The sequence below is a fragment of the Acinonyx jubatus genome, chromosome X (assembly GCF_027475565.1).
Source record: "Acinonyx jubatus isolate Ajub_Pintada_27869175 chromosome X, VMU_Ajub_asm_v1.0, whole genome shotgun sequence".
NCBI classification, from domain to species: Eukaryota; Metazoa; Chordata; class Mammalia; order Carnivora; family Felidae; genus Acinonyx; species Acinonyx jubatus.
In genome coordinates this window covers 77,645,311-77,668,340 of record NC_069389.1, presented here as the reverse complement: position 1 = coordinate 77,668,340, position 23,030 = coordinate 77,645,311, and the positions used below count along the sequence as shown (strand labels likewise).

The 23,030-nt window shown below is 38.8% G+C and overlaps 1 protein-coding gene across 3 annotated transcripts in view; it reads left to right on the top strand.

Annotated features, from left to right (window-relative positions):
- Positions 1-13,651, top strand: part of PCDH19 (protocadherin 19) — a 152,749-nt gene extending 139,098 nt beyond the window's left edge. For all 3 annotated transcript variants that reach the window (XM_053201440.1, XM_053201441.1, XM_053201443.1), the window contains one exon: positions 7,757-13,651. In XM_053201440.1, the coding sequence (XP_053057415.1) occupies positions 7,757-8,340 (584 nt within the window). In that variant the 3' untranslated portion in view covers positions 8,341-13,651. The remainder of the gene's footprint in view (positions 1-7,756) is intronic.
- Positions 13,652-23,030: the final 9,379 nt, after the last annotated feature.

Genomic DNA, 23,030 nt, shown 5'->3' with positions numbered 1-23,030 from the left:
CTTCCGTTTGGTCATTTTGAATAGTCCCTGGCGTGGTGAGGACCTGCAGGGCACTTCCCCTGTGCTGTGATGTATAACTGCAGTTGGTGGGTGGGGCTGCAGTCAGACCTGATGTCTGCCCCCAGCCCACCGCTGGGGTCACAGTCAGACTGGTGTGTGCCTTCTCTTCCCCTCTCCTAGGGGCGGGATTCACTGTGGGGTGGCATGGCCCATCTGGGCTACTTGCACACTGCCAGGCTTGTGATGCTGGGGATCTGGTGTATTAGCTGGGGTGGGTAGGCAAGGTGCACGGGGGCAGGAGGGGCAGGCTTAGCTCACTTCTCCTTAGGTGATCCACTTCAGGAGGGGCCCTGTGGCAGCGGGAGGGAGTCAGATCCGCTGCCGGAGGTTTGGCTCCGCAGAAGCACAGAGTTGGGTGTTTGTGGGGAGTGAGCAAGTTCCCTGGCAGGAACTGGTTCTCTTTGGGATTTTGGCTGGGGGATGGGCGGGGGAGGTGGCGCTGGGGAGCGCCTTTGTTCCCCACCAAACTGTGCTCTGTCGTCCGGAGGCTCAGCAGCTCTCCCTCCCTTTGTCCTCCAGCCTTCCAGCTTTAGGAGCAGAGCTGTTAACTTATGACCTCCCAGATGCTAAGTTGAGCTTGCTGTGGGAACACTGTCAGTCAGGCCCCTCCGCTTTTGCAAGCCAGACTCGGGGGCTCTGCTTGGCAGGCGAGCTGCCCCTCCAGCCCGGCTCCCTCCCACCAGTCCGTGGAGCGCGCACCGCCTAGCCGTCCTTCCTACCTCTTCCGTGGGCCTCTCCTCTGCGCTTGGCTCTGGAGACTCCGTTCTGCTAATCCTCTGGCAGTTTTCTGGGTTATTTAGGCAGGTGTAGGTGGAATCTAAGTGATAAGCAGGACGCAAGGTGAGCCCAGTGTCCTCCTACACCACCATCTTCCCTGTGTCTAGGGAAATGTTTCATTTGCCTTCTTTGACAACTCATATTTTACTTGTAGAGATGCCTTTCAAATGGCTTCTAAGTATCCAGTTGAAGTTCAGCACTTTGTCAGATAATTTTCTTTACCATAGAAGCCAAAATGCAAAGATCCCAGTTTAGTCAATTTTTTCTTATCTCAGTCACTGTGAGCACCTCTTATTTCTTAGTCTCAATTTTCCAGGCAGCCTTCTGCTTCATTTGCTACTCCCCATGCATCACCACAAATGATTTATATTTATACACATCTTGAAATCTCTTCTTTATGGGTTGAATTTAATTGAATCCTAGTACAAAAATGAAAACTCCAGGAACTATTGTGATTGCCCAAATTGCAACTTAGATTGTATGACTGTACATGTCACACTATCATCTATAATAAATATTCAATTCTAAAACACTTCTACTTCAATATGTTTTAACTTTGTCTCTTTGACAAGCTCAGTACTGAAGATTCCATTGAAGATAACTCAATTGCTTTGAATTCTGAAAGGGGCAACTTTTTAATCTATTTTCATGTTGCACTGGGAGTAAGTGAATTTTAGGTGCATAGACTGTGAATGAGGAGAGAGGCTTATGTGCCATTTGGTATCACAGAGGCCAAGTACTGAGTGGCACTTGCTAATTGATGCTGATCTGTCAAATAGTCTAGGACAAGACTGGGGTCCATCAGTTTTTTCAGCCATCCTCTCCATCCCAAGCTGAAACTCAACTTTGCAGATTCATGCTGTTTAACTAGTTACCCATACTGAAAATGCCAAGCTATGCTAATCAGGACTGTCTTTCTTCTTTGCCTATCTGCTGTCTTTTGGCAACATCCTTTTGTCAGTCTCAGGAACTTTGTTCCTATACCCTGTCCCCCACTCTACCCTTTCTAGGTATCTCTACCTCTAGATATTGGTAGACTTACCCCATAAAAACTCTCCTATCCTGGGTTCTTTCCCCATGGCTTTTCTATATGACCAAAGAAAATCTGATGATCTCAATTTGGTAATGGATTATCTTATTTTAACAAGGACTTTTAATGCTTGTACCCGCTGAATGAAAAATGTGGAAATTTCTCTCTCTGTTACAAGGGCTGGTTTTTGGATAGCTCTTCTTTGGCATCCATAAAATAATACTACATAGATGTTTTGAATACAAGTCACACAGTTCTGGTATCTTACCCTCTCTTCCTGTTGTCTGTCAGACCAATGGTGCTGTAGGAAGGGCTGCTAACAAGTAGGAATCTAGAGAACAGGAGAATAAAAAGAAAGCATTAGGGAGGAACCAAAATGGCAGAAAATTCTGAAAGAAAGAGAAGGGAGTGAGAAAGAGACAAGTAATTGTTTGTAGTGTAATTTGTGATTTACTTCTTATTACACTCTAGTGGCTACAGGATAGCTTAGTGTCTTTGGTTCATGAATCTCTAGGAAGGTCTCAGCCTTCACTGATGTGCCCTTGAATATTTTATAGATGGAGCCTCAACTTTTCTTGCCAAAACTTTGGGTCCTTTAGGAAGTGAGTGTAAATTCCTCTCAGAATTGCAACCTGGGATGGCTCTGGGAAGTTGTCATTTTGCAAAGTCCTAAGCCCTTATTGAATTTTTGCTGGATGTTCTAAACACCCAAAAGGAGCCCAGTCCTTAAGATGTCAATCATATCAAAACCAAGACAGAATGTTTAAAACCTTCATAGTGTTTCCAGCTCTTCCTTCCTTCCTACCTTCCTTCCTTCCTTCCTTCCTTCCTTCCTTCCTTCCTTCCTTCCTTCTTTCCTTCCTTCCTCCCCCTCCCTCTCTCCTCCCTCTCTCCTTCCTGTCTTTCTTATCCTTTTCACTGAGCCCATTGGTATTCTGTTAAGTTACAGATACAGGGTGGATATTCTTTCTCCTGAACTCTCCAGGCCTTAAAATGCTTTTAAGAACTCTTTCCAGGATAATTATTTACTTTGGTAATTCCATGGCATATATAGAGCATTAATTTTTGCCATACATATTTTAATTAGTTTTTCCAGAGGAGTCAGTATCTGCAGTTGGTCTAAAAGGCTCACTATAGGTCCCATTTTTGGTTTATATTTTATAGGAATTAACAACAGTTGTGTTTGATGCCAAGAAACAATGCTTGATATTTGAACAGGACATTCATTTCATAAAATTGATGCTTCTGCTTATTGTGTTGTTAACTTAGCAGAGTATAGACCCCATTAACTATTGTTAGAATTGAAAACTCCAAGGTACATGACAAATGTATCTTCAACTGGACATCAAAGCATGATACATCCCTTTAAGACCTGTTTATAGTATATAGGAAGCCATTCAGAGACTAAATGAGACTTGATCTTAATGTTTCTCAAGTAATAAATTTACTTTATTGTTTCTGATACAGCTGCATAGTTTTCTTTGTATGTTTTCACAGTGTTTCTACTAAATAGAATAGTAATTTCCACTTTTAGGAGTTGTATCAGTAGCACAGTGTCTGGTGTGTTGATCAATATTCTTTGTTTTATTGCTATCACTCTTGTGCCTTTTTCATCCATTTAAATTAAACTGTTACTGAGTACCTGCTCTATGTTGGACCCTTTGCTACCTTCTGTGGGTATGGGAGGGAACAAAATAGATATAATCGTTGCTCATTTAGAGTTTACAAGCTAACATTTGAATATAGATATTAAATAGCTGTAATGAGTGCTATAAAAGAAAGTGGTATGCAATGTACCTTAGTCTAATGGATCAGGCAAGGATTCCTTGAGAAAGTTAAATTTAAATTAAATTTAAAATATATTACATGGGTAATGTATCAGTTATAAATAGTGCTCAACTGCTGGTAATAAGGACCCCCCTCTCTCTCTAAAGAAAATAACTCAGTGGCTTAGCCAAGAGGGAGGCTTAGTTTTTCTCTTATATGAAAGAAGTTCATATATGAACTAGTGAGATGGATCTACAATATCTTCAATATCCCAGAGTTGTTGTATCTTTCTATTCTGCTATCCATAGGCACGTGACTTCCATCCTCAGAGTTGCTTCATGATAGTAAGATGGATGCTATAGGCCCAGCCTTTATGTCTCCATTCCAGACAGGACAAAGCAGGAAGGAATAAGGACAACAGGGTCTCCCAGTTACATCACCCCCTCCTACTTTTAAGGAGTTTTCTTGATATTTTGCCTTCATAACATTGGTCCAATATTAATTATGTGGCCACATCTATCTACAAGGGAAGCCAGGAAATGCAGGGTTTTTTTTTTAGCTGGTACATTACAAATACTAACAAAAGTGGGGTTCTTTTCCTAAATATTAAGTATAGGTATGGATATTTGGTGGGCAATTCATTATGTGTGCTTCAGATGAGTAGGAACTAGTTAAGTCAAGAAGGGGATACTTCCTAACAGTTATGTTTTCTTGATTAGGTGCATACAACAAATTTTAGCAACACTTAACCTGTTCATAATTGGTACTACCATCCCTTTCATTATATCTTACAAAATTGTCCCTGCTATGGTAGTAGATTATTTTGTTCATGGAGTGATACAAATTAAGCTAAATGGATGTTTGTAAGCACAATCCAGGGAGCTTTTCTAATTTTGGTCATAGGTTATTTTGTTCAGGGAGTGATGCAGATTAAGCTAAGTGGATGAATATGAGTACAATCCAGGAAGCCTTTCTGATTTCCACATTACTTGCTTGCAGGTTATATTACTACTTCTACTTAGAAGTAACTACTTGAGCTCTTAGGAACTAGAACTCACTTTCACTTTCCCTTTCTGCCTCATTGATTGCTGATCACTTCCGAGGAGGGTAACACATTGCTCTTGTAACTGTTACCTTGAACTATTTTAGTGTTAGAATTTTGTCTCTGATCATTGGAATCTTTCAGTTGATACACCTAAAGTCTGAATCACAATAAAGAACTGCAGCAGTATTAAACACATCCATGGTGGCTGGACATGTATATAAACCCAACAGAGCCTCTCAGCTCTTCTATTACACCAGAACTTTGAAAGTTTTAGCAAAGCCTGAGATGGTATTTTCATCATTTTCCTTTTTTGCTTTGGTTGGGACCATGGGTAGGCTCTTTCTAGTGTGGAAGCACATTGTTTGCCTACATCTGAAGAGACAGCAGTTTAACTCCTGAGGAGGGTAGTAATCACTGCAAAAAGTTTTGCTAACATTTGCACAAAATAACAAATTCTCTTCTTTTCCTATTTGAAGTACTTCCTTATCCATCATGACTTAATCATTGCTGCCTCTTATGCCTTCTATTTAAGATATAAGTTGTTGCCAGAGGTTTTAGGTTTCTCTCACCAAGTTCCTTCATGAAATATTGTGACCAAACAAATATATATTACCACCTACATTAAATAAGCTTTATTTTTTCTCCATATTTTTTAAAAAAATGTTTTTGTCGAAATCTGATTTAAGGAGTGGCCTTGAGATTTGTGTCCCTGTTCCAAACTTATGCATTTCATTTATTTATTTATCTTTCCAAATATTAGGGACAAGTTCAGAATCAGGGAAGACCAATTTGAAAATTTATAATTCATCCCTAATTATGTTTACATTTGAATTAAAGATACCTACCTTCATTTATCTGTACATGACAATGTGTTTGAATATCCACAACTATGTGTGGATTTTAGAGTTTTACATTTTGCTTTGCCTATGCTCAGGTCAAGATGTAACAAGGTATAGAGTCACAAACAGGCACATAAGAGGAATCTTAAGGAATTACTGAATTGTTAGCTGACCTCTGTTTCAGCTGGAGCCAGCATCTTGGCAGTTAATTTGAATGATATAAAATGATTCCTCTCTACTCTCATACCTCCATCCCTAGCCACAATACTACATGGTGGCAAGCCCATAGTCTCTACCAGTCCTATGCAATTCCAGAAGTAGTTGCTTTGCTTTATTCACATCTGGTCTGCATTTTCTTTTTCACACTTAAAGGGAGCATAAAATATCCATCTTAAAGATAAACTGGCAAATTGTGTCCCAGTACACTGAAAGGGTCTTAGCTCTGATTGGTTTTTCAGTAGTTTAAACTAGGTCAAAGGCCACTCCCAGAGCTGTGTTGAAATCTGGACTCAGCCTGGATTAGGCCTTGATGTTTAGCTGTTTCCAATGCTTTTTCTCCAAATGATGAGGTATACATCCAATTCAACCATTATTTCTCGATCCCACTCTCATATGTATGTGCCCCTTTACCAAGATAGCCTTTAACAAAGGAGTCAGAGCATTGCCTCTTTCCTATGCCATTTTTTAAAATAAGAAGCAAACAAGAAATACAAGTGTATAAGAAAGATGTGTTATATATAGACTAATATCAGGCAAAGCCCTGAATTTCTGATTTATTCCCCCAACAAAAAGCAATCACAGCAATATATTTTCAGCTTTTTTTGGCATGTTTTTCTTGGTCTTTTCAACTTCTCCTTGTCTCCCCATCTCCTCTGATTATACCCCAAGGTTTTCTGTGAATGTTAAACTGCTCATATTTTGATGCATTGTACAATGTGATGAAAATTTTCATTAGGTCATCATCATACAAGAATGTAACATAAGTAAAAATGGATCTGGAAAGTTAAGGCTATAAACCAGACATTAAGATGAACAATTTCCCAATGAACAGGCAGAAATTAACCCTGGGTCTATGGTTTGATGAAATCCATGTAGAAAGTTTCTCCAAGAGTCAAATTAAAGCCTTAACTCTGAATGAACCTGACTTGAGAAGAGAGAAAAAAAGTCTCACCAAAAATTCTGAATTCTAACTGCTGAGATATTCTATGATAGGGTTAAAGTAATCCATAAAAGATTTCTTTATTTTAAGAAATATGACCCTAATAAAACTTCAGATAAGACAGATAAGGAAAGATGGCTAGTTGAATATAATTAAATGATGTTCAACCTATGAGTGATGTGTAGACAAGGTCAATTGAAGCTTATGGGTCAAATGGAAGGAAAATATATCAGTATATTCCTTCTAATGGGAAATCAAGTCATATAAATGGCTTAGTGAGAAGATTGGCTGGCAGAACTGATGGTCAAAAAGAAGTGAAATGATTGGGTTTTCAAAGACAGCATGATAACAATCTAAAATTAAGCATGGCATATCATTGACAAGTAGGGTGGGAATATGGTTAGCAGTGCTATTGTTCAAAATATGGCCAAGATTTCTCAGATATACTGATTGTTGGATTTCCTACTCTTCCTCCACTCCCTCTTCTGCTGTAACTAGTTTCAAATGCAGTGGATTTTTAGCTGGAGTTGTTGATAAAAATGCTGACTCTCAGCCCCTTGACACTCGGGATAAACTTTTTTATGTTTTATTTTTTAAATGTTTATTTATTTTTGAGAAAGAATGAGAAAGTGTGAGAAGGGGAGGGACAGAGAGAGGGAGAGGATCCGAAGCAGGCTCTGCGCTGACAGCAGAGAGCCCAATGTGGGGCTTGAACTAACGAACTTCAAGATCATGATCTGAGCTGAAGTCACACACTTAACCGAACTGAGCCGCCCAGGTGCACCTAAACTTTTTTTTAAATACATTTTTTCATCATAACATGTTTACCTTTAGGTTTTTAGTTTTTTCAGCAATGGGAACAACAAAACTAATAATAAAAGACATGAGTGTACAGGGGAAGATCTACAGCCTTTTAAAAATCCAATTCTTCACACTTGTCCCGAGAAGGCAATAAAGGACTATCTAGAAGTGCCATTTCCCAGAAGGGCCTGTGGGTACCTAAGAAACCAGAACACTGGGGTGTAGCAATGATTCCTGGGAAAAGCTGATGAAATTGACATTTTATTTTCTCCAAACAGATCAGAATGAAGGATTTCATTGCAGAGAAGAATGCAGGATTCTTGGCCACTCTGACAGGTGCTGGATGCCCCGGAACCCCATGTCCACCAGGTCCAAGTCCCCTGAGAATGTGAGGAATGTCATAGCTCTGTCCATTGAAGCTACTGCTGCTGATGTTGAGGCTTATGACGACTGCGGCCCCACCAAGCGGACTTTTGCAACCTTTGGGAAAGATGTCAGTGACCACCCAGCTGAGGAGAGGCCCACCCTGAAAGGCAGAAGAACTGTTGATGTGACCATCTGCAGCCCCAAGGTCAACAGCGCTATTCGGGAGGCGGGCAATGGTTGTGAGGCTATTAGCCCTGTCACCTCCCCCTTACACCTCAAGAGCCCTCTGCCCACCAAGCCCTCCATGTCTTACACCCTGGCGCCCCCGGGCCGTGATCTGGAGCAGTATGTCAACAATGGCCCTTCTCGTCCCTCTGAAGCTGAGCCCCGTGGAGCCGACGGCGAGAAAGTCATCCATGAGGTCAACCCCACTCTGAAGGAGGGTCGCGACAAAGAATCTCCTGGTATGAAGCGTCTGAAGGATATCATTCTCTAAAGCAGTCTAGGGGAAGAAGAGAGAGAATCCATACTGGTTATTGAAGAAGAAGGAGCTGATTGTTTTAATTGCTCACTAATGGTTGGTTCTTGAGTGGCTGTGATTTCAGAGCTTTCCCTAAATGTATTGTTTATAAGTGACTATCATTCTTTGACAATCCCTCTTGTTTCAACAAGCAGCAGGGGTGTTCAGTTGGAGCAAATTAGCTTTGGTTTGAGTTGTTCATGGGGCCTTGATGTTGGGGAAACAGAGACAAATTCAGTTGTGAAAAGTATTATGTATTAAGTGTTTGAATTTGTATATTTTTCTGTCAAAATCATAATATAAATTACCATTGTTTGCGGAGGATTACATTTAAAAAAGCAAAAAAAAAAAAAAAAAGAAAAAAGAAAGCTCTGAACATCTTTAATAAGCTTGCCACTGTTTTGTAGACAAGTTAATGGTCATTTATTGTGTACTATTCCTTGATTCAGTGATGTGAAATTGAGTCCCCAAAAGGTTGTTTCTGAAGCTTGAGTACTTTCCAGTTACGCTACTTTGCTATGGACACCCCTGCTTTAAGAACTCTTTTGCTAGCTGTGCTGTTGTTGTATTTGATATTGCAAATTGCTATGTATGTGGTGATGGCAAAAGGCTTTTAGAAGTTGGTGTTTTTTTTTTCTTAAAAAAATAAAACTATAGACAAAAACAAAGTGCAAAAAACTGAGATGGCAAGTGAAAAAGCAACACCACACATATAGATTGAACACTTGGAGGATACTCACTCATGGAGGATACCCATGTAGTGATTGCTTACTACCTTGCAGAGTATTTTTCCTGCCTTTCAGTCTTCTGCCCAGATCAGTGATAGATCGTCATAGAAAGTCATTCATGGATATTCTGCTATGTAATTTGCAGTTGTTAGAAATACTGTCCTAAAAGTTTTATGAGATCAATTTTTAAAATTTTCAGGACCTGAATAGGAAAGAAGCTCCTGAAGTTATCAGTTTCCAGGCTTAGAAATTCCCTGTCTCTAATCATCTAAAACTCAAAAAGACTGAATCTATTTTGAGATCTAAATTAACATCTTTTCAGACACATACTTCCTGATTCAGTGTTTCCAATCATGATTAGAATTAGACTGCAAAGCATGTTGGGGGCTAGAACTGAGAACTCCATGTTGCTCTATATTGTAGGATTATAAATAGGAATGGAGTAAGCAGTACAAAGTGTACATTTAGGAAAAGACAGGTAGGTAACCAGTAACAGCATCACAAATCCAATTACTGTGCCTTCTAAATGGATACACTTGGACACTTGAACTCCTCTTTTTATGGCTAATACTTTTTTTAAAGTTAAAAATGTAAACAGGAAACTACTAAAATAAAAATTCTTTAAATTTAGCTAACTGTTTGCTGTATGTTAGGAATACACCTTTTGTTATTAACAAGTTTGTTATGCATGTTCTTTTTTTGTTTAACATTTCTTAACTCCCCCATTTATTGTCTATTAATATTTACTAGCCAACATAGTATTCTCACAGCCTAAGAGTTCATTATTTAAAGCTAAATAAATACATCACCTTTGCTCTGCCTTGGTCTTAAAAAAACTGTTTCTAGAGAAACAAGTTTTGTGGTTCTGTTCTCATTCTTTTCATTTTTTGAAATTCAAGAATACCCAGAAAAAAGGCTTAGAGGTTAGAGCACTAAAATGCAAAAAAGGATTTATTTTCTTAAGTTTAAGTAGATAAGTGAGCTCTTTTAAATGTTTTAGTTATTTTTCTCTAAGTTCCTGGCTTTATACATTACTAGGAATATTTTATTTTATGGGAGGGAGGGTTTTGAGGGAGGGTAGTAGCTATGGAAGAGGGGGTGGGGCTAAGTAGGGGAGAATATTTCTGAAAAAGAATGTATAAATGAAGCTACAAATTAATCCTTATTTCTTATTCACTGCTGAATACTACCTCATGCAAAAATATTGGTGTGGCTGCAAATTTCCCTCTGAAACTGATACAATTAGAGATCAATTACTTTAGCATCTTCATTTAGGCTCATTTCATTATCTCTCATATACTTTTTTCTCTCTTTGATTCATTTCATTTTAGCAGATTTTAAATTAGGTATTTATTTGTGTTTTCAAGTGACTGATTAACACATTAAAACTTATTTTTCCCCTTTAAGTTATGATGCCTGTCTATAGAATTTAGACTGTTCTTCACCTGATCCATCCTGATATTATGTTGTTAGCTACCACGTCAAGGCCACTTTTAAGTCAGATTTGACAGTTTTTGTACAGGTGTATTTCCTACTATGCTCAGTACGAATGAAGGAGATGAAAGATTGTGGCAAGTGGGAGTATTAAACGTTAGATGGCTGTTGAGCCAGAGAGGCCACTGGCTGTCATGCCTCTTACCAGCCAAGTTTAAAATAGAGTAGCAGTGGCACTGATTTTGCTTTTTTTCTCCCCTCCATTTTTTTTTTCAGATTTCAGTTTTGAACCATAGACCAATCCTGTTTCCTTATTAAAATACTTTTTTTTTTTCTCAGTGGGTAGTCAGAGATTTTCTGGCTTCGAAACCCTTTCTTGAGCATGATCAGATAATTCCCCTCATTAAGAAAGTGTCTTTTTTTCTTTTCAATTGTCTGATGTATACATACTCATGTATACATGTGCTCCTAGGAAGCACAAGTGCTTCCTAGGAGGGCTTTGTAAGCTGGTTTTATAGATAGACTATGCCTGCAAGTAGGAATTTTGTGAAAGATCCTAGATTTCCCTTTGGCTCATATTTTTCCCCTCTTCTTTTCAACATGTCTGATGAAAAGCCACATAAGGACAGAAGGCCAAATATTCTTTCTTTTCCCTTTCAAAACATGTTACACGTTTAAATGTGACGGAGCAGTTTCAGTTCCTAAATCCTAGGGAGTTCTATTCCATCTAGTCTGATATCCCCTTTGGGAAGGAATTGGTGTGGCATGACCTACTTTTCTAGCAACTGCACTGGGGACATCCCTGGGCAGGTAAACTTCTTCATGCAATATAAAGGCTTTATTTTGCATTGATTGCTTTTCCCCAAATATGAGAATATGCTATATACATGTAATTGGAAGAAGAAGAGAACCATGCTATGTGGAATCTCTTTTTTCTTTTCTCAATACTGATTAATCTTTGAAACTGTTCAGGATGAAATTTACCATCACTTTGATCCTCTTAAAGCCAGTAGAATAAATTATGGCCCACCTTATTGCCCAAATAGGTAATGCACCAAGCTATCCCACAGTTCCTGAAGGGCAGTTGTTCTCAAAGTGTAGTCCTTTAACCAGCAGAAACAACATCACTTGGGAACTTGTCAGAAATGGTAATTCTCTGTTCTCATCCAGACCAACTGAAGCAGAAGCTCTGGCAGTGAGGCCTAGCAATTCATATGGATCAGATACCCACTGAAAGGTTGAGGGCTTGTGAGAGTACATGTTGATGGGCCCCACACTTAGAGTTTCAGTAGGTCTGGGATGGGTCCTGAGTCTTTGCCTATTGAAAAATTCCAATGTGATGCCAAAGCTGCTGGTCCAGGGACAACACCTTAAGTATCACTGATCCATGGTAAACCTGCCTAATAGAGCTAATTGCACCTAAGGTGCTCATTTAAACTAGTTTGTTGACAAGGTGATCCACTGATCGTGAATCAAAAATGTTAAATGGAATACAACTTAGAACTCTGAAAATTAGCAACATCAAGAGTACCATCCTGATAGTGTTCCTTTAGCATACAACTGATTGTATGATGGAAATTCAGTTGAACTTTTCATATAGCTCAATCATATCATTAATAAGCAAAAGAAAAGTGGTCCATTTGAGGCTGCAAGGATAAAGGGCAGTTTGGGGAGAGGCAGGGGTGTAGAGAATAACTCAATTGGACATCTATGATGGGAAAAGGATTATTATTGTACATAAGAGCAGTTCTGGTTGGAATTCCAATTCACTCTATGGGGACCATTTTGGTGTCGAATGTTTCCCCAAGCATCCTGACAAGTCTGGTCCACTTGGCTCTTTACCCTGGGTAATAAGACCCTAACTGACTTTGAAAACCTGGCATACATGAGGTTAAGAAGTCTATTGTATACAGTCCTAGTGTTTGCCTTCTCAGTAAAATTACATTTAAGGATGTCATTTCATGAATCAAATTGTATCTGCTGACACTGAAGTGTATTGAGATGTTGTTCTTTAGTTTAAGTATGTAACAAAGTAATATTCAAAGGGGAAGTGTGGGGGTGGGGATGGGACTGGGTGGCTTTATATTGATAATGAAATATTCCAGAGCAAAACACATTGTCCTAATGAAGTTGTTGCAGATCTTTTTGTTTTCTTGTGAGGCTGGAATTGGCCTGTGGGTCACTTGTTGTGCAAAGTGAATTAATTTCAAATAGAACTCATATTGCTTTTGTAAAAAAAAAAAGAAAATCAACCACCTTGTCTGAAATATATATTGTAAGGTGCTCTTGGTAAAGAACAACACACAAAAACCTGATCTTGATTGGAAAGCACTGTAGGTCATTAGGGAAAACTGATGATGCTGATTGTGCTCCAGCTGTGTTGGCAATTAAAGATGACCTCGTTACTAATTGAAAGTTGCTGTCAACCTTAGCAAACAAACCAGGTGACACCATTACAGGACTGGTTAAGTAGATTTTTACTGGCACTGGCTGGTGTTCAGCTGAGGAAGGCTAGGATACAGACTTTAATGACCAAGAGCCAGACTAGCTCAAGCTAGAAATTCAGCAACAAATACCTCCTTGTGCTATTTGAATGCTAAGGTATTAGTTGCAAAAGGCTTATGCCTTCGCTCCTCTAGTGAGGGGAATGAGCCTGATGACACTATTACTGTTTACCTGTCAAACCAGGGTGGAAATACAGAGGGATGCAAGTACAGTATGTCTCATTAAGCAGTCTCTGTTGCTGATTATATGAAGATGAAATTGTTGTATATGCTGATCTGTATGTTGTGTACATTTTCACAGTGATTGAATCATTGTAAAAAGAAAAAAGACAAAAAAGAATCACCACTCTATTTTATGAAGATGATAAAGCAGCTTTATTAAATTATTACAGTTATGTTTTAAATGGTATTATCTGCCACATTGTTTCCTTTTATCTGGTGGTTCTGTTTCCCCTTTAAATGTGTTTTCTCTGCTTCAAAAATTTAATGCATTTTAGTATTAAAAGATATTATGGAAAAATTGTTGAGTGTTGAGTGAAAATGTGTCTTGGAGAGCATTGGTTGGCTTGGGGGTAGGGTATCTATTAGGCCAAGGAGGCAACCAGCCCTTGGTGGGGTCACTGGTGTTCAGGCCCAAAGGGTACCTCTTGCTGTTTCTATGCTACAAAATTGCTGGCTTTCCAACTGAGGAGATTCTTCATTCAGACTCCCGTCATTTCCTGAGAACCTCCCTTCCTTCCCCCACTAGTTAATACCATTTTCTGAGGAGACAGACCCATTCATATCCATAATGGTAAATACTTTTCTGGGTGGTACTTTAAACAGGAGCATAAAACCATTCTTTAAGAATAACCATTTCAGGCCAACTTCACAGTGGGACTTCTCTGAAGAATTAATTTTTAGAAAGGTGAGACATAGTAGAGGCTGTCAGCAGGGGAAAAGAGAATTTAAAACAATGATGACCTGTGCCCCTTTGATGCCTTCCAGTTTGAAAGTGAAGCAACAGGAGAGGCTCTGACTTTGCACATAACAAGGATACAGTAAAAGTCCTGATATTTCTTTACCCAAACTATTCTCTGGGACTTAGCACTTGGGCTGTTAAGTATTCATTTTGGCTGCAACTGGCAGGGGAAAAAATCCCAGTAGAGTAAAAGAAGGAGCACAGCAGAACATTTCCAAATAGTGCCTTTTAGTGGTTACAGGCTAAATTGCTTCAGCATGACCTATTCTCTCTGGACAATTAAAAAAAAAATCTCAAGGAAATCCACTGTTTCCCTGGATCTACAGCTTCCTGTTATCTCTACTCACCTGTATTAAATTAAGATTGCATCTCATTTCCCAGAATTAGCCCTAAAGCCATGGCAATAGCCAGATATTAGATGCTGCAGTTTAATGGGTGTTACATCAGAATGCGAGCACAGACATGCTGGGACACATGAAGTCACATATGCTGATGTATGTACAGATGTATGTACACAGAGTCACAGATGTTTATAAAAGTTTATTAGAAGGAGGCTGGTTTGTCACTGGCTTAGAGGCCATTAAGTCATAGGATGTCATTATGAGTGCTTTTGTATTAACCCATACCAAAAGTGCAAAGAAGCTTCTTTGACCCTCTTCCATTTACCTTTTTTTTTTTTTGGCTTCACAAATGAATGATAGCTCCTCCTTAAAATAAGATTCTTCAAAGAATGAGTAAGAAAAAAATAAATCCTCACATGATGAAGGGCATTCATACATAGGACACAAATATATCCAAGGACATGGACAACTACTGTACTTCAGCCAAAAGTGGGAGAGTGACAAGATTATAGGGATAACCTCAAAGCTATTCAACTTTATAAAACAAAACAAAGCAAATTATTAAAATAATACACTTCTTCATTTTGGTAACAAAATACTTGTGACTCATCTCGTATGTCATAGATTTTTTTCTGTGTGTGGGGTCAAGAAACCACGCTGGAAGCTGCCTAAAAGGGCAGCGTCTGATAAGAGGTGACAGCTGTTCTAGGGACAGATAGGATCACCTATTTTCATTATTTTGGTTTTGGGGTATAAATATGTCTGAAAGAGATGCATCTTGGATGCACTGTTACCGCTTGCAAGGGGATGGGACCCTTAACTTGCAAAGCACAATTCTCCAGGATGGGATCAGAGAGGTGTTCTTTTAAAGTCCTAACCTTCCTCTATGTTGGCTAATGACCTACTTGCACATCTCACACTTCCATCATGTGCTCCTTTTCGTGTGGAGGAGGATGAGAAGTGAGATAAGATTCTCTTGGTTACATGCAATTATTGCCTCTATGGCTGTAACCCCACCCCAGTCTCTCAATGATAGTGCACTGCAGGGAGTCTACAGAGCCCTGTTGGTAACCTCTGCTGTTTTTGCCCAGAGGTGAGGAGAAATAGGCCAGTGGCCCCAACATTTCCCTACTTTCCTTCTCCCTGTGTTTCAGTGTCTTGACTTCCCTGGTACTCAAAGCCTTAATTTTCCTTAGCTTCCCAGGTTTTCCAGTATGCCCTCCCCTCTCCCCAGCCAGAATTTTCTCCTCTCTTGTAATTCTCCCCCACTTCCTTTTCCACTTTAAATTATCTCTAAAATTTAGCTGTATCCAATCTTTTCTAGAGTTATTTTCTCTGCTAGGGTTTAAGGGAGCCAAACTTTCATTAAGCAACTATTATGTGCCAGACATTTTTACAAATATCATTTTATCCTCATGGTAACCTGATGTGGTGGGTGATGATATCCACATTTATATACACATAAATTGAGGCTTAGAGAGCTTATGGGACTTGCCCAAGGTCATACAGCTACTAAGTAGCAGAGCTACACGTTTTGAATCCACGTGTGTCTACTTAGAAATTATTACTCTTCAACTACTCTTAAGAGACAGGTAACCAACCTGATATGTTCTTCCTTACTAGAATATTAACAATGTATAATAATGTCTGAAGTCATTTATCCATGTTGAAATCTTATTGAAGTTTTAACTGAGATCTTTGAGAACCCAATGTCATGGTCCAAAGAAGTGATTGTAACAGTGGGATTTTCAAGCCAGGAGGCTTTTGATCAGCCTCATAGGCATCTCACTTTGCTCTCTATACCCAGTGCCTGCTTTTCAAGTTGCAATAGTCATGCATGACAGGACCATGGCTCCTTTTAGAGTCTGTGCACTCTAGCTAGTCAGCAGCCCTTGAAATGAAGGTCTGGTAACACTATATTCATCTGTGCCTTTGGGTTTGAAGCAATCTGTCAAGGCTGTATTCATGTGTGTTACAGGTCAGCACAGCTGGAGTGAGTCCCAATATATGTTCACAATAGGCCCTGGTGACTTTTTAGAACCAGAAAGTTGGTTGAGGATGAGGGAGGCTGAGGGCTATAAAGCAGGGTGATAGTGGTAGTGTGTAGGGGAGGCATACTTGAAAAAGAAATTGAAACCCTAAGCTATTGCAGGAGAGATATCCAAGAGTTAGTTGGGAAAAGTGGCTGAGTCAGTTGTGAGCACTCGGCCACCAGAGGCCTAGGAATTGGTTCACATGCCTGCCCCATAGCTCAGGTGTAATTGAAAAGGTGTTGATGGGCCCCCAAGGGCCCTTTATCTGGTCCTTCTCAGTCAGCAAGGGCCCTGACATAGAGCTAAGCATTGAAGTGAGGTCAAAGGAAAATATAGAAAGGGAGGAATGATTTCATTTACGTGCATAAAGCCTTTGGTAATGAATTCATTAACTTCCCCAAAGGAGGCTTTGATATAAAGAATATAAAGACTAACTCATTTTAAAATTCCTGTTGTTGAAGTGTTCTTGTCCAGTTTGCCTTGGTGACCCAGTACTTTCTCAGTATGGGATGTAGTTCTCAGGGTTTTGGATGACAGAACTGAGTAACATGCAATGCTAAGTACTGAGATGCTTTGCCAACACTATTCTAGCATTAATGTTTTTTTTTTCCTTAGCAGAAAACTATGGAGTTTCAGAGACCAAGACAAGTATTTTATGTCCCCAAATTAATACATGGAAGCTTTTGCAAAGTGTCTGATGAGCTTTCCTCATTCCCATTGCCACCAATGTAGTCTGGGCCATAGTATCCCTCATATGGATAACTGAAATAGTCTCCTAATTTGCCTCCTCTCATCTCCTCTGCCTCTCTCTATCACATTCTTCACACTAAAGCCAGAAGGACCTTACTAAAATACAGTGCTGGTTAAATCACAACTCTGCTTAAAACCTGTCAATGGCTTCTCTTAAGATTAAGTCCAAACTCATTAAAATGGACAAAAGTGCTTTTCAATTTTTTAGATTGCTCCCCATAGTAAGAAATGTGTTTGCATCATGACTTAGTGTCACACACATATAACTGAAACAAACATTTCACAAACAATATTCATCCTTGTTACCCACAGTGAATTCTGAGATTTTCTATTCAACTCTATGCCAACGGACAGCAAACTTTTCCTGTAGAGGGCCAGATGGTACATCTTTTAGGTTTTGTGGGCGATTACAATCTCCGTTGCAACGGCTAAACTTTTGTCATTGCAGTGGTGTACACAAATACTTTCATTTACAATTCCCAGGAGTTTGTGAATCCCTCAGAAAACAATCCCCCAGTTGTCAAATGCAAAGCACCCCACACTCTGTCTCTGGTAGCAAGTACTCTAAATACAGACATTTCAGTATCATACAGTGCCTTACTCACAGGTCCAGATCTTGCGTGGCTCCTATTTATATGTCCTATTTCACATTTTTTATATTTCTTCTTCTTAAAGTACTTACAAATGAAATATTTATCTAATCTTGATTAACAAGCAATGAGAGAAAATACTTTTCATGATCACTGAAGAGAGAAAAAAATCCAATCAGTCACAAACCAAGCCCTGTTTCTTTCTCCATATATATAATGCTCACATGTGTGTATGTAAATAAATAAGTACATACGTATATATGAGATGTAAAACACAATTTAACATAAATTCAATCTCCACCTCAGCTTCACAAAATGAATCTTTTCAAAGAATGCAACATGGAGAAAGAGGTACCCTTGTTTCATAGCATATTAATTTGAGTTTTTAGTTTACATTGCCTACACACCTTATGCATTTTGAGGGAGAATGCTGAAGCTTGAATCTTAGAGTTGGCTGTATAGTTGTTTTTCATACAGTTTCTTTCCTGACTTCTCATTCTAGTATTTACCATCATGTTTGAGAAATTGGGCCAATTATTTGCCTCTTTAGCCTGCCTCTACCTTTCTCCTGTCTTCAAGCGTTAATCCATCTCTGAACTTCCCGAGAAATCTAGCTATGTCCAACCTCCTTCTACACCAAGCCTCGTGTATAATAACTCTATCCCTACAACCTTGAGCTCATTGAACATGGCATGAGTTTTGAGAGGCCTGGGGAAAGCATCAGTTTCTGAATGCTTGTTGAGGACCAAACTTTTTTTGTGCAGTGAATTTTTCAGTACATTGACTTTTTAAAGTACAAGCTCTGGGTTTCTGAAAGACATAAGGTCTTTACAGTTTACTGTAGTGTTTCCTTATAGAATAAATCTCAAGGTTAACTTCACACCATCTTCACTACTCTTATTTTTAAATTGTGTTGGAGACAAAACGAAGCTTGTGTGTGTATTTGTGCATGTGTGTGGTGTGGGGGAAGAGTGCTTAGGAGGTTCTGGGATGGGGTGAAAGAGAAAAGGGAGTACTTACAAATGTTTCCACTCTTTTGGTCAGTAATTGTTGCCAATAAGACATCAAACTGATCAACACTAGTATAATTTTGCTTAGAAAATTGTTATTTCGACACAAAGAACTCTCTAGTGAGGTTATATCAGGGAAAGTCATGCTCATTTGCCATAGACTGGGGTAGTGGTGTGGAGGACTAGGCCAGACTCCAGAACCTGAACCTGTGTGGAGCTGTGAGTTGAACACACAGTAGTTTTTTTTTTTTTTCACTTAGTTTCAGATGGCAGGTCAAATATTTGGCCTGGACCAATCCCTCCTGAGGCCTCCAAAGGCAGCTGAAGATGTTTTAAATCCCTCCTAACACTTTGTCAGGAAGCTGCACCTGGCTTTTATAAACCAAGGAGTAATGTGATCAAAATAGCAACGTCAGTCAGAAGGCAGTGAGCACAAGAAGGCTTTCCTTCCCAGGACCACATAAGAAAGAAAGTTGCACATTTAGAAACCTCAAGAAAATAAACACACATTCCTGGGTTGCCACTTAGTGGTGTTAACACTTCTGAGGGAGGCTTTCCTTTACTATCCTAACTGAAGTTTCAGTAACCCCCTAGATATTTACTATCCCTTTTCCCTGCCCAGTTTTTCTGCTCTCTTTAGAATTTATCACAATCTGACACAATATACAGATGCTGCCTAGCAATGTGACACAGAAAGAAAGCTTTGCTGGGACTGAGGGCTTTCATTTTTTCATTTGACAACTCAAGCCAATCAAAAGGAGGTGAAATCCAAAGGCATTTCAGAAAAATAGGTCTGACGTGCAGATTGGCCCTATTTGACCTTTGTAGATACTGCTGGCCATATGGGGAGCAACTTCCCACATGGGGCCTTATGGGTTGTACATCATAGAATGATAGAGTTTAAATAATATTAGCCACTGTTTGTTGAGCATTTAGTATATGCCAGGCACCATCAGAATGAAATATAGATATTGTTATTCAGTCCACCTGACATAGTAACAAGATATTTACTATTATCATTATACCCATTTTGCAGATGAGAAACCTGAAGCTTGGAGAGCCTTTACTCAATTGATGTTCAAACATCTAAAAAGTATCAGAAGTGGGGTTCAAATACAAGTAGGCTTATCTGAAGATTCATTGTTTTAGCCAGCATGTTATATCTTATTTCTGAGCTGGAAGAGACCTTAGCAGACATTCAATTCTCTAATTTTGAAAATGAGGAAAATAAACCACAGAGAAGGGAAATGACTAGGTTGTAAGATCCATAGCTCCATGAGGGAAGAGATCATAACTATTTTGCATATCATTGTAGGTCTCATTACCAATTGTAGGATCAAGCCTATAGTAGGTACTCAGTAGAATGATATTGAATGAATAAAGAATAAATTAGCAAAATGGAAGGTTTGAACCATGGATCTCTGAGGTCTCTTATATGTATGACATTATATTTCATTTGATTCTCAGAAATTTTTCTTAATTATTAAAGGTATGTACACAATATTTGATGCAGATGAGGGAGGCCATAGGCATGAAAGTAGCTACAATTTCTCACGATGGAGGGCTGGCACAGACTCAAGGGACAACTTTCTTTTATTCATTCTACAGTTTTTGAAAGCCTACCTTGTGCTAAGCATTGCACTAGGCTCCAATGGTACAGATGTAAATGATAGCTAATTTTCATATATCTGTATGGGATCTGTTCTAATTGCTTTATGTACAGCCATTCAGAATATTTGTATTGAGCACTTATTGCATGCCAGGTAATGTTCTGCACACTAGGGTTACATGATTGAGAAAACAGACAAAAAATATGTCCTCATGGAATTTATACTGTAATCCTCAGCACATTTATGAGGTTGATGCTATCTTTACTATTTATTTTATTTTATTATTATTATTATTTTTTAATTTACATCCAAGTTAGCATATAGTGCAACAATGATTTCAGGAGTAGATTCCTTAATGACCTTTATCCATTTATCCCACCCCTTCTCCCACAACCCCTCCAGTAACCCTCTGTTCTCCATATTTAAGAGTCTTTTATGTTTTGTCTCCCTCCCTGTTTTTACATTATTTTTGCTTCCCTTCCTTTGTTTTCATCTGTTTTGTATCTTAAAGTCCTCATATGAGTAAAGTCATATGATATTTGTCTTTCTGTGACTAATTTCACTTAGCATAATACCCTATAGTTCCATCCACATAGTTGCAAATGGCAAGACTTCACTCTTTTTGAATATATATATATATATATATATATATATATATATACACATACCACTTCTTCTTTATCCATTCATCCATCGATGGACATTTGGGCTCTTTCCATACTTTGGATATTGTTGATAGTGCTGCTATAAACAGGGGGGTGCATGTGTCCCTTCAAAACAGCACACTTGTATCCTGTGGATAAATGCCTACCAGTGCAGTTGCTGGGTCCTAGAGTAGTTCTATTTGTAGTTTTTTGAGGAACCTCCATACTGTTTTCCAGAGTGGCTGTACCAGCTTGCATTGCCACCAACAATGCAAAAGAGATCCTCTTTCTTCCCATCCTCGCCAACATTTGTTGTTGCCTGAGTTATTAATGTTAGCCATTCTGACAGGTGTGAGGTAGTAACTCATTGTGGTTTTGATTTGGTGATGTTGAACATTTTTTCATGTGTCATTTGGCCATCTGGATGTCTTCTTTGGAGAAGTGTCTATTCATATCTTTTGCCCATTTCTTCACTGGATTCTTTGTTTTTTGGGTGTTCAGTTGGATAAGTTCCTTACAGATTTTGGATTTTAACCCTTTATCTGATATGTCATTTGCAAATATCTTCTATTCTGTTGGTTGCCTTTTAGTGTTATTGATTGTTTCCTTCTCTGTGCAGAAGCTTTTTATTTTGATGTGATCCCAGTAGTTCATTTTTGCTTTTGTTTACCTTGCCTCCGGAGACATGTTGAGTATGAAGTTGCTGCGGGCAAGATCAAAGAGGTTTTTGCCTGCTTTCTCTTCGAGGATTTCTCTTTCTGTTGCTTCATTGTTGGTGTGTAGGAATGCAACCGATTTCTGTGCATTGATTTTTTTATCCTGCGACTTTGTTGAATTCATAGATCAGTTCTAGCAGTTTTTTTGGTGGAATCTTTTTGGTTTTCTATATAGAGTATCATGTCATCTGTGAAGAGTGAATGTCTGACCTCCTCCTGGCCAATTTGGATGCCTTTTATTTCTTTGTGTTGTCTGAATGCTGAGGCTAAGACTTCCAATACTATGTTGAATAACAGTGGTGAGAGTGGACATCCCTGTCTTGTTCCTGACCTTAGGGGGAAAGCTCTCAGTTTTTCCCCATTGTGGATAATATTAGCATTGGGTCGCTCGTATATGGCTTTTATGATCTCGAGGTATGATCCTTCTCTTCCTACTCTCTTGAGGGTTTTTATTAAGAAAGGATGCTGTATTTTGTCAAATGCTTTCTCTGCATCTATTGAGAGGATCATATGGTTCTTGTCCTTTCTTTTATTGATATGATGAATCACATTGATTTTTTTTTTTTTTTTTGGATGTTGAACCAGCCCTGCATCCCAGGTACAAATCCTGCTTGGTAGTGGTGAATAATCTTTGAAATGTATTTTTGGATCAGATTGGCTAATATCTTGTTGAGGATTTTTGTATCCATATTCACCAGGGAAATTGGTGTATAATTCTAGTTTTTAGTGGGGTCTTTGTCTTGTTTTGGAATCAAGGTAATGCTGGCTTCATAGAAAGTTTGGAAGTTTTCCTTCTATTTCTATTTTTTGGAAAAGCTTCAAGAGTATAGGTGTTAACTCCTCCTTAAAGGTTTGGTAGAATTCCCCTGGAAAGCCATCTGGCCCTGGACTCTTGGCAGATTTTTGATTACTAATTCAATTTCTTTACTGGTTATGGGTCTGTTCAAATTTTCTATTCCTTCCTGTTTCAGTTTCAGTAGTGTATATGTTTCTCAGAATTTATCCATTTCTTATAAATTGCCCATTTTATTGGCATATAATTGCTCACAATATTCTCTTATTTTTATTTCTGCTGTGTTAGTTGTGATCACTCCTTTTTCATTCTTGATTTTATTTATTTGGTTTCTTTCCTGTTTCTTTTTGATCAAACTGGGTAGTGGTTTATCAATTTTGTTCATTCTTTCAAAGAACCAACTTCTGGTTCATTAAACTGTTCTACTGTTTTTTTTTTAATTTTATATTGATATAATTGATTTCTGCTGTAATCTTTATTATTTCCTATCCTCTGCTGGTTTGGGGTTTTATTTGCTGTTCTTATTCCAGGTCTTTAAGGCATAAGGTTAGG